General features: G+C 42.4%; 1 protein-coding gene across 1 annotated transcript in view; it reads right to left on the bottom strand.

The window, feature by feature from the left end:
• The window catches only part of myo10l1 (myosin X, like 1), a 53,619-nt gene that overhangs the window by 5,698 nt on the left and 36,327 nt on the right, over window positions 1-11,594 (bottom strand). Inside the window, exons 13-39 of the mRNA XM_085256162.1 lie at window positions 10,978-11,078; window positions 10,768-10,834; window positions 10,407-10,499; window positions 10,249-10,317; window positions 10,083-10,165; window positions 9,606-9,708; window positions 9,367-9,447; window positions 9,121-9,245; window positions 8,902-9,019; window positions 8,678-8,784; window positions 8,329-8,596; window positions 7,427-8,260; window positions 7,121-7,244; window positions 6,814-6,952; window positions 6,108-6,212; window positions 5,708-5,803; window positions 5,511-5,604; window positions 5,234-5,289; window positions 4,214-4,356; window positions 3,740-3,934; window positions 3,342-3,499; window positions 3,130-3,250; window positions 2,524-2,672; window positions 2,265-2,413; window positions 1,960-2,167; window positions 1,492-1,628; window positions 1,270-1,393 (exon numbers count right to left, since the gene is read on the bottom strand). Of these exons, the coding sequence (XP_085112288.1) occupies window positions 1,270-1,393; window positions 1,492-1,628; window positions 1,960-2,167; window positions 2,265-2,413; window positions 2,524-2,672; window positions 3,130-3,250; window positions 3,342-3,499; window positions 3,740-3,934; window positions 4,214-4,356; window positions 5,234-5,289; window positions 5,511-5,604; window positions 5,708-5,803; window positions 6,108-6,212; window positions 6,814-6,952; window positions 7,121-7,244; window positions 7,427-8,260; window positions 8,329-8,596; window positions 8,678-8,784; window positions 8,902-9,019; window positions 9,121-9,245; window positions 9,367-9,447; window positions 9,606-9,708; window positions 10,083-10,165; window positions 10,249-10,317; window positions 10,407-10,499; window positions 10,768-10,834; window positions 10,978-11,078 (4,047 nt within the window). The remainder of the gene's footprint in view (window positions 1-1,269; window positions 1,394-1,491; window positions 1,629-1,959; window positions 2,168-2,264; window positions 2,414-2,523; window positions 2,673-3,129; window positions 3,251-3,341; window positions 3,500-3,739; window positions 3,935-4,213; window positions 4,357-5,233; window positions 5,290-5,510; window positions 5,605-5,707; window positions 5,804-6,107; window positions 6,213-6,813; window positions 6,953-7,120; window positions 7,245-7,426; window positions 8,261-8,328; window positions 8,597-8,677; window positions 8,785-8,901; window positions 9,020-9,120; window positions 9,246-9,366; window positions 9,448-9,605; window positions 9,709-10,082; window positions 10,166-10,248; window positions 10,318-10,406; window positions 10,500-10,767; window positions 10,835-10,977; window positions 11,079-11,594) is intronic.

The raw sequence follows: 11,594 nt of genomic DNA, 5'->3' as shown, positions 1-11,594 counted from the left end.
TCAGTGTAAGTTTTGGTCTTTTTAATTATCATTGTATGGTGGACATATGTCAAAGGCAAGATTTAGGAAAATCAGTAAATATATTACAATAAAAACACAGAACTTTTTCATAGCAGTTGATTTAGAGTCTTGTTGATATCCAGAGTCTGAATAAACAGATACATCAGGCAACCTGTAATAACAATTTTGCTAAGCTAACAAATACTAAAATTAGCGATATTTCATCTATATTTTTATTTTACAGTGACACGGTGGTTAGCACTGTTGCGTCACAGCAAGAATTCCTGAGTTCAATTCTACCATCAGGCTGGGGTCTTTCTGTGTGGAGTCTGCATGTTTCCCGTGTTTACGTGGGTTCTCTCTGGGTACTCCAGCTTCCTCCCACAGTCCAAAGACATGCAGTTAGTGGGGTTAGGTTAATTGGAAACACTAAATTACACATAGGAGTGAATGTGAGTCCGATTGGTTGTCTGTCTCTATGTGTTAGCCCTGCGACAGACTGGTGACCTGTCCAGTGTGTACCCTGCCTCTCGCCCTAAGACAGCTGGGATAGGCTCCAGTGCCCCCCGCGACCCCGAAAAGGATAAACAGAAGCGGATGGATGGATACAAAACTGTTTCAGATCGTTTTGGTTTTTTTAAAGTCTAGTTTTTATTTTTGTTTAGTTAGTTTTAGTTGTTAGATCACTTTTAGTTAACTGTAGTCACCAGTATATTTGAAGCCTCAGGTTGCCTTATTTTTCTGCCCTGTTGTGCTTTTTGTTCTCTGTTTGTTCTCTTTTGCCTCTTTATGTTTCCTCCTGCTTCGATTTATAGACATTGTTGTCCGTCACTTGCTGAACTTCTTCTTGTGGATTTGGGTCAACCTTGACACCAACCCGAGACACCCACACTGACTCAAGATTATTAAGGTTTATTTCTTAATAACTTTTGAGAAGCTTCTAGAAGCTGCTAATCTCTGGAACTCTGGAAGACAGGCTGCTGTTGTGTTATTATGTAGAAATATTGTGAATGTGTGTAGGATTAAACTTTATGAAAATTTCATTAATTTTATTCTAAAGCATTTTGGTTTTAAAAGTGCTATACAAATAAGATTTCCTTGTTTTCTTTCGGACATCCTTTAGAGTTTTTTACTCATGCCTGATCTACCTTCTGTTCTTCTTCAGCAATATTTTTTAAAGCTCACCTTTTTTGGTCTCACCTGCTTCTTCTTGTGTCAGCATTTAGGTTATCACTTTGAGCTAAACATAATAATTAGAGTAAATCTCACCTGTTCAAACATGAAAGCAAACTCCACTCCCTCTTTGGGCATGCTCTCTACATCCAAGAAACAGTACAGTTTAAAGTAGAGTTTCCATTCTCCTTCCTCCTCCTCTTCTTCGCTGCCTGCCAGTCTGAAAAATAAAGGAAAACATGCCATGCGTTACTGCAAAGTGTACAACAAAGACACGGTTAAATGGACGGCAGTGTTTGTTCACAAAGACTCGGATACCTCTCGAACTTGGCCAGAACATCTGCCACAATCACTCTGCTCTCCAGAGCTCGGTCTGTGAAGCTGTTGTGCTCAAACAGAGAAAACAAATTCTTGCTTTCCTCCATGGCCAGACCTCTGATCAGCTTCTCTACAACCTGCAGTAACAACATTCAGACGGCGTTTAGTATTCCCATTGAAACTGATTTATTTCATCTTGAAAGGGTTTTTCAAATAATTCAAAGATCACTTGCAAATCACATGCACCCAGCCTCAGCTTTCTCCTTCTATTCAAGGTTAATTTTTGTTCTTTTATGTTTAAGATGAGCTAATGCGACTGCAAGTCTCCAGATATAGGTGTGAGTGATGGATCATTACACTCAATACAAGTGTAAAATGAATACACTTCTAACTTTATCTTACAGGCGTGCATTTTAAATAATGCATTTCAAAGAGAAATATGTTTGTGTATCTATTGTGTTTATGCACCTCTCCAGCAGTGGTGTGTGAGTTGATGGAGATCTTGCAGGAACCTCCTCCATGGCAGTAGACAGTAGTGCTCATCTCCTGCCTCAGCAGCAGGGCGGCGATCTCCTCCTGAGAGGGAACAAACTCACGAGTTTTGGTCTTCTTCAGGGATTCTCCAATGAAGGTGGCATACCGCTCAATCTCCGCGCCTGGATAACGCTCACGTATCCTGAGTTACAAATACACAAATATACACAACACATTTACACGCATGCATTTTATGGATGCTTTGTGAGGGAAATGCTATCCCTAATGCAGACGCTCACCTCTTGAGGTGGAAGCGGAGGTATCTGAGGATGGCTCGACTGGGTAGGAAGGTGCAGCTCATGCAGGTGAGCAGATGCCAGTGTGCACGATTGGCTGGACTGTTAGGCTGAGGCACATGATTGGTCTGCTTGATCACCTGGCAATAAACCTGTGGGGAAAAGATTTTTATCAGAGTGTAAACAGCTGGAAAACTGAAAGAATATTCTATGGGAAATAAAATATTCAAGTTTTATTCTGAAAGTAAATATACAAAAGTACCTCATCCCTGAGAGGGCGCAGGTCCTGACACGTCTGCAGGATGCCCTGAATGATGGGCACCGTGTCTGCCAGTGTCTCCATCTCCTGTAGTGAGTTGAAAACTCGCACGGCCTCATCCTGCAGACTGGCGTAACCCTGCTGCCTTTGTACTGCACGGAGAAAAAAAACACGTAGGTAATCAATTAGGCTAAAGATGAGAACAGTAACATCAAGAAAGATTACATTAAAGGATGACTGTTGTGCCAATGTCAGCATTTTAAAGTGTTAAACATGTTGTCTGCATGTTCTCCCTGTGGCTGCCCGTGCAGGTTCCCTTCTGAAGCTCCTGTTTGTGGACACCAATTGTTATCACAGTCCAGAGAAATGCTTGTTAAATTTAATGACAACTCTAAACTAGCTCTGGCTGTGGATCTGTGAGCTTGTCCTTGTCTAGCTCTATGTTAGTCCTGTGATCTGCTGGCGACCCCTCCTGGGTATACCCAGTTTTTCACCCTATGACAGAACTTTTACTCCATTTTACACTTTTTTGAGTGGGTTTTTTTGGCCTCTTTAATTTCCTATGAAACAGGAAGTTGGGAGCGTAAGAGGTTTCTCTATTTCACTCACAGCTGGTGACCTCTCCGTAAGGGAGGGGCAGTAGAGGCGCATGCAGAGGATGCTGTGTGTATCTGAGGATGGGGTTCCTCCTGTACATCTGCTCCACTATTTCTGGGTTCACACTATTTTCCTGAGAAGACACAATGGTGTAAAAAAAATCATCTTAAAGACACACATCTGCTGATGAATTTGAATTTACTCTGTCTATGTGAGCGTCTTACCTTGATGTCTCTGATGAGCTGCAGAGTTGGTGTTTCTATTGGGGTCTTGCTGTCTATGACTCCCTGTATAGCAGCTGTCCACCTCATGGCTTCATTCAGCATCTTAGTATAAAGACGGTAGGAATGCTTCCTCCCGTACACGATGATGTTCCAGTAGCCTGTAAAAAAAAGAGGGTGGGTTAAATCCAATAAAATTATTTCTACTAACATCGTGATTAAGTTTTATGAGAGTTGTGCAATAAATCCTTTTAATCTAATTCAATAAAACCAGGGTACTGGTACATTTATCAAGTCTATAATTGTAAACTGAGACACCGGCATATATCCCTAACCTCGTAAGTATAATCCCTGATTAAATGTGCCCTTCTTTCCCGTTCCTTTCATTTCTCTCTGCTCACCTGTCTCCCTGTGCACTCGTTCATCCGGCTGAATGACAGAACAGAGGGAGTTAAGGACCAGAGTTCCCATCTTGGAGGAGTTTTTCTCTGAGCTCTTGTAGTAATCCAGGGAGTTGTGGGTTAAAACAAACCAGCGCTTCTTCAGCTTAAGGGAGGTGCTCTTGGCATTTGTCTTCATCTCCTTTTGGAGCCACCCTGAAGATGGAGAGGAGAGGGGAGGAAGGCAACAAGAGGAAAAAGAATGTAGAAAATATTGTGATACCTAAACCTTTACGTTGAAGATAGACTGTTTTAAAAATGACAGTATGGTGTTTTTAGCGAAAATTAAATACAGATAATGCGTATAGTTCTAACATCTATAAATGGCCCAATATTTTCTTGCTTAAAATATTCCCAAAAGTAAAAAAAAAAAGTAATAAAATATAGAAAGCACAGAGTTGCATCTATAAGTTTGAAAATATCCAAAACCCTCACCTCTGACAAGGAACTCCTGTCCATCTATCCTGGCATCTCCTTTGGGTTTCTGCAGCAGACTGATCCAGTGATGCATCTCCTCTGGTGTGTCGCTGTTGCAGTGGATCACACGATTGGCCGTAATGATGACGAAAGAGTTTGGCCTGAAAACATGAACTATGAGGGTAAGTAGCAGCCAGGTGTTGCTAACAAAATGCACTTGACCAATTGATGATCAGCAAGCGTGACCACCTCAATATAGTGAGAAATTCTGCCAGGTTTCTCATATGGACCATTCAGGTATTGACATGATGCCACAGAGGAAAAATATCAGCATTTATCTCAGAGATAGAACTGTTGCTGCCAGTCAGTCTGAGTAGGCAAACATTGATTTCCAAACAATTTGGAAACCATGGTGCTACAGTGAGAAAGATTTCAAGTGGAAAACATTCAAGACCGATGCCAGTCTTCCCGCGAGCGACTTCATCTCAAGCTCAGATAAAGCAATGTGCACATAAACTGCAAAAATTAACACTCTACAGACCTCAGTTATCATGCTAAATGTTAAATTTCATGACAGCACAATTAGAAGAAGACTGAACAAGCCTCTTTCTTTCTAAAAAGAACATAACAGTATGGCTTAGGTTTCCACAGTTACATCTGAACACACAACAAGAACAAAGTCCTTTGGACAGATGAGACTAAAGTGGAGTGTTTGTAGATAATGCACAGTGGCACGCTCGGTGAAAACCAATCACAGCAAATCAGGAGAAACACCTCATAATAACTGTCAAGCTTGGTTTTGGAGGGGTGATGATTTGGGTTTGTTTTGCAGCCACATGGTGCAAAACAAGCACCTGTGGCTGCATTGCATTTCTTTAGTGCTGATCTTGGCACTAAAGTAAGTCTCAGGTCTTGTATAAAGTTGCTCGTCATTCTTTTCTACTAAGTTCTTCATTCATACTCCAACCAGAGAGAGAATTTCTTCTTCTTCTGCATATGAGGAGAACATCAGCTTCTTTTCTAGCTGATCAAACTTACCGATCAGGGTTGTCTGATGCACAAACGGAGTCAATCAATCCCACATCAAGAGTTCCCTGAATGAGAAAGGAGAGCATTGTTCAAACTGAACTATTTGTCTTAATAAACCAATCCAACTCGTGACTGTTCACAACCTTATCTGTATCGTTTTCGATAAGAAAACCATTAAAACAATAATCACCTACAACCAATTACAAGCTATCGAACATGCACATTTTGTGGGAAGAATATTTTCAGATCAGAGGAATTTACTGATTCGTGTTTTTAAAAGACTGACCACAGCATTTTTGGGGTTGGCCTGTTCATGGGACATCTCCAGCAGCTGCTCGGGAGTGCACACTCGCACCTTACTGAGCACGTTGAACCACCCACTGCACAGACGAAGAGGATGCCATCATGTTAAAGCTATGAAATCAGACAGGGATAGGTGCTTGTTTTTATTATTAGCAGTCTATGGTCAAGTCTACGTCATACCTCGCATCCTCAGGCGACTCTGCGAACACTTGGTATGTCCTCTCATCTGTCACAATGTTCAGAGCGTTCTCCTTTTCATGGTTATCCACAATCTCCCTATGAAGTCATAAAAAGGACACTCGTTTGAGAAATTCAGGTTCTGTCTGGACCAGTGGACCAGAAATCAAGAGGAAATTTCCATTGATCCAGCGAGAAGCTGAAGAACATGCCCGAGCTGCATACAACACATTTTAAATCAGTAAATTTCCATTATGATCTGGTCTGCTTGAAACATGTTTCTGTATTTGCTTGTGATTTTCTGTTTGTTTTTTCTTGAGTTTTGCTAGCCACACAACTCTAGACAAATAGTGAAGAAAACTTTGTGTGATTTTCTGGTGGTGGGGTTTGTCAGAAATCTTACTTGGCTGCTCGGATGTCGATGGTTCCCTTGAGTTTCTCCTCACTGTCGTTGTCGTAGTACATTAGCTTACTGTCCCTCAGAACAAACCAGCGCATCTTCCAATTCCTGCAGAGAAATAAGACACCATGAGCACTCTTCATAAGCTTAATATTGCCCTCTCAACCTTTCTATTTAACAAGATCACAACTACATCTCTTTCCCCAAAAAGAAAACCACCAACTTTTACTCTGAACACATACTTTTCCTAAATCAATTACCAACTAATTGAAGAACCACTAAAAGCTTAATACATTGGCTTTAATGTATTGTAGTGAACTCCTGCAGGGGGTTTAATCCCTATAGTTACACAAATACTCAACGGCATTCAGAACTACAGACAAATTAACCCATTCATGCGGATTCAATAAATCTGTGACTTTTAAGCTATTTACATTTAAATAAATCAAGCTAACAAACACTGTGGTGTTACATGAAGCTGTCATACTGTATTATACTTCACCTTTTATAGAATTATGAGGAAATATGAAACATTCAGTTACATTTTAAGATCTTCTGCTTGGCAGTGTGGTAGGATCTCACAGACCCATCTTGTTGACATTTTCTGAACAGCTTTGTAAAAATCATCACATCATCAGATTGCGCTGAGCTGTAATAGTGCTTTTATTTGCAAAGCATGCAGGCTTCGCTCAGTAATAACTACAACAACCTCCGTGACAGAGTGGACAGTCCTCCTCCTTTCTTGTAGAGCCAGCCTGACTTCAGAGACTCTTGTTTGGACCGGAACCACATGAAGGTCTCGTCCTTTAACACGCACCAGCGCCTCCTCCATGGGATCATGAGACCAGCTGAGGGAGCACAATTGGGAGACATAGTCAATTAAAAAAAAGGTCTAGTGGATAGGATTTGGTGCCCACACTGAAAGAGCAGAGCTATGATTATCTGCTATATTTAATAATGCAAGTGCTACAGAAATAGATCAGAAACACCAGCTCTACAAAGAAAAACATCTATACCCTTCATGTATAGGTAGCCGTGGAAATATGGTGGCCCATTTCCATTGAGCAAAGTCACCCTGCCATTTGTCACTTCTTCATCAGTGTCCATCATGCCATCATGTTCATCATCACTGTCCGCATACTGCAACATGACACAAGAACGTTAGTGACCTGCTTATGCTTTTAATAATAATTACTTTTATTCCATAATGAGATAGCACGCTAACAGTTTATTACAATGAGTTAAAATGCACTGTATACTCTAGCTGCTCATACATATCTGCGTGCACGCTTGTGAGGATGCGTGTAAGTGTGTGTCCTCACAGAGTCAGAGCTGCCTCTGTAGGACTCGATGCTGGCGTTGGTGCAGGTCGACTTCCTGGGGTGTTCCTCGTCCGCCACAGCCGCGCTCCCTCGGTTGCTTCCCGACACGGAGCTGTCGTCTCCAGCGGTGACTGACCCCTCTTCCTCTTCTTGGTCGTAATCTGATTCTGTGTCGGCCGGCATGCTGTAGATCGGCTCCTCGCCATCTACGAGGCTCTCCACCATGCTCACTTTCCTTTCTGGCTCTTTCTTCTCCTCCTCTCCTGGTGGAGGCGGTGGTGGAGGCACAGTGGTGCCATCTCCGGGTGGAGGGAGGGGAGGTGGAGGAGGAATTCCACCCGCAAGCATGCTGTCTGATGGAAGGGGGGGCGGAGGAGGTGGTACAGGGGGCACTGTTCCCTCTGCAAAGGCAGGTGGTGGAGGAGGGAGTTGGGCAAATATTTCCTGATCCACAGGAGCATTTGTCTCAGCAGGGGGAGGGAAGTCAGGCAAGGGGATACACTCCTCCTCAGCATGAAAGCCTTCGTCTACATCCTCTTCTTTGGATGCTCCTCTGGTGGTGCTGGCACCTTTTGGAGCTTTCACCTCTGCAGCGGGCTTAGCCCCGACTGCTCCCAGTGAGGGATCAACGCCTCCAAAGTTCAGGAGGTCGATGAGCTCCGTGGCCTTGCGCGATGCCTCCTTTTTCATCCGCTTGAGCTCAGCGTCCCGGCGCAGCTGCAGCTCCTGCTTGGACGACTCACAGAGCTGCGACACTTCATCCTCCCTCTTCTTCTGCAAGCGCTCAATCTCTCTCTCGAGCTGCAGGATCTCCTCCATTTGGCGAGTTTCATCCTAAAGAGCAGACGAAAGGGTTAAAACACTCCCATTAATGCCAGTGAAGATGCTTCTGACGGCTTTACCTTTGCATCTGCTCCCTCCGCTTCCTCCGTCTCCCCTTCGCCCAGCGTTTTCTCCTTCTCCTCTTCCTCCTTCGTCTTTTGCTCTTCTTCCTTCTTCTTCTTCTCCCCTCTCAGTTTTCGAACGTGAGCACGCACCACCTGACCTCGTCGGTGTTTCTGCAGCACCACCGCTGCCTTGCGCTGCTTCACAAACCGTTTGCGTTGGATGTGCCTTCGTAAGTGTTTCTGGAGGGTGACGACGCTGGCACGTGCACGTTTGAAGTGCTTCCTGTGGATCGAATAACACAAAATTCAAAGCAACAAACATAACTGGTCCCAAAAACATGACTTCACGTCACAAGATTCTTACTTAGCAGAAAAAGTGAGTAGGTGGGCTCGGATTATCATGGCGGCTTGGCGGCGGACTTCATCTCTGTCTTTCTCTAAACGCTGCTCCAAAGACTCCTTCATGAACACCTGCAAAACAAAGAGGTGACAACAGTTTATAGCCAGCCTGTTAAACAACCTTGATATGAGACACTGTACAAAACTTTGCCATTTTAGATCTCCAAAAGGTAAAAAAAAAAACCTCACCTTAGTCTTGCCTAACTGCCACTCCTTCTTGGTCTTATCATATTTGGTCAGAAGGTCTGTGGTTCTCTTCTTATCATCTCCTGCTGTCGGCACCTTTTCTTTCAGAATGATCTTATAACTGCCATAAAAATGTAACGTTAAAGAAAAGAATTGATACTTTTAAAAAACAAATCACAGATATAGAAAAATATGTAAGAATGTAGATTTAGAGATCTTTACCGAGAGAAGAAATCTTTGAATGTTCTGCGAACTGGGAAGCCAGCACGACGGATCTTCACGGTCTCCAACATCCCAGAATACCTCAGCTGATTCAGCACGACCTCCGGGTCAAACACATTTGGAGTCTGAAAGGATGATACAAAGGATTTAACACATAACCTTGATATAGTACAGAATAATACTGTCAGATAGTGATATTAACATGAATATGTGAGTAGATAAAGACATTGGATAGAAAAAACAGACCTTTTCCATGTTGGGCTTAATGCAGCGAATGAAGAAAGGATTGGAAACACTCAGAGTGGCCATAAGAGCGTGAAGAGAGTCCTAAAGAGATTAAGAAAACAATAAATGCCGATACATCGCCATAACAATCATAACTACCATTCCAAAAAACCCCAAAAACATTTTCTTTAATGCGTTTTAATTATTCTCTCAGTTCAAGACCCTTAGTTAACAGTTAGCACCAACATCATATCACTCACCCTGAACTGGGAGCTCACTGTAGGTTTACGCCGGGCTGTTCCCATCTTCTCCTCATTGTTCCTGCTGCCGACCTTTTCAAACAAGTCGTAGATGAAGTCCAGTCTATGAATCGACAGAAATACAAAGGATGAAACACACGCATCTGCTAACTCATGTTAGAAAACGTATTACAGGGTACATCGGGATAACAACAAGGAAACTGGCAGAGCTGGAAAAAATAAACAAAAAAATCCACCACAGTGTGTTTGGATGGTCAGTTTCAAAGCTCATTAGAAGCTTTTAGAAACACTTTTTTCATATTTTCAGAAACTAATATCCATTATTTTGGTTATTGTTTGGACTTCAGCCCAATAATTCATATCAGCTTAAAACAAGGCAAACAAAACATGGATTTACCTTTAAAACCCTTCTTTCTTTGAATGACTGGTTAATTAGACCTCTGAGTCCTAATTAACCATCATATCTGCAGATATTACCTGCTGTCCTTGAGCATGTTCAGGATGTCATCTCTGAATGTGTCTCTGTTCTTCTCCAGGATTCCTCTGACATCATAGAGGACCTGTCGGAAACAGATATTATAAACTACACTGACTTTACAACACAATGATGGCGTGCAGCAGGTCCGTTCTGAATAAAACTCACCTCTCCAGCATAATGTTTGATACCAAACTGATGATCAGCAAGTCTGGGCTTGACATAGTAAGGGTTTGTCTGCAAAAACAGAAGCATGGCATTTAACATAAGCTCAGCATTTAGTGAATTACGCATAGAGGTCATTAGGAGATGTGTAAATAACTCACAGAGTGTCGGCTGTGCAACTTCTCCAGCAGAGTGAAGTCTGTTCCTTTGGGGAATCGGCTCTCTTCATTCACTAGTGCCAACAAGCCCAGTTTCTAGGACAGAGAAGGAGGGGGGAGGGGTAAAGTGGTGTTATTGCATCAGTATTATGAAATCAGCACCACTTTCTAAGACATCGGCCCCACAAATTATTAGATTTCCAAAAACAGATCTGAAGGAGGCACCCAAGCTGGTCTTTAGTAATGGTGAAGTACTGGAGTTTTTATTTCAATTCCCTTCAACGGACTGAGAAAAGATCATGCACTCAAAAACTAACATCTTCATTACATTTATGCTATGAGTTATAGCAAATGTATTTTTTACCTTCTCTATGAGGTCAAGACACTCGGCATTGTCCATCCAATCAATTGCTTCCCACTGAACACCTTCCCTGTGGAGAGCACAACAAAATATTTATGCAAGGAAAAAGAAAAAGGTCATATTTAAATTTACTCTTCCATTCCCTTTTCCTTAAACACTTTAAAGTCCGCTTCACAATCCGAATGTCTTTAGGTTCCATATTCACGTCCGTACCGGTTGTACTCCAGCTGCTCCAGAGAGAAGATGTGCTTGTTGAAGTACTCCTGAAGCTTCTCATTGGCATAATTGATGTTAAACTGTTCAAACCGGTTGACCTACAGGCACAGAGGCAGGGATTGACTTACAGACATGTCATGGTTCTGTGTCGTGAAACAAGCTCAACTTTGTCTGGATCATCTGGATCAGTGAATCTAAAAATGGCGATCCTGCATAACGGCAATCACAAAGCTGGTTATTGTGTGGCTCAGCTAACTCTGGGTTCATGAATCCAGCTAGTAGCACGTTTCCAAAGTATTCCAGTTTTGCCAGAAAAAAGAGAAAATGCTTATTCAAGTTCTTCTTTTATTTTAAGTGTCCTAATTCTGGCTCTTTGCTGTATCATTATGAACAAGTAATGCATTTGCTAATCTGTTAGAAGTTAACCAAGCAGAAAGGAACCCTATACCCTCTTCTGTGGTTTCCTCTGCCTTGAAAACTCCACTATTAGACTCCCATTTAGTCTCATTCAACCGCTGTTTAATATGTTTGTTTATAAGGTTTTTTTGTGTCCACTAATCAGATGGCAGATCCGGTCCTGCTTTGGTCCTATCGAGCTTTCCTGCTTCTGCAGC

This window comes from Mchenga conophoros, linkage group LG19 (genome assembly GCF_057382185.1).
Source record: "Mchenga conophoros isolate Kocher_MC1m ecotype Shallow Benthic linkage group LG19, M_conophoros_male_GT1.1, whole genome shotgun sequence".
NCBI classification, from domain to species: domain Eukaryota; kingdom Metazoa; phylum Chordata; class Actinopteri; order Cichliformes; family Cichlidae; genus Mchenga; species Mchenga conophoros.
Note: the sequence above shows the minus strand (reverse complement) of the source record. Positions and strands in the feature narration are given on the sequence as shown.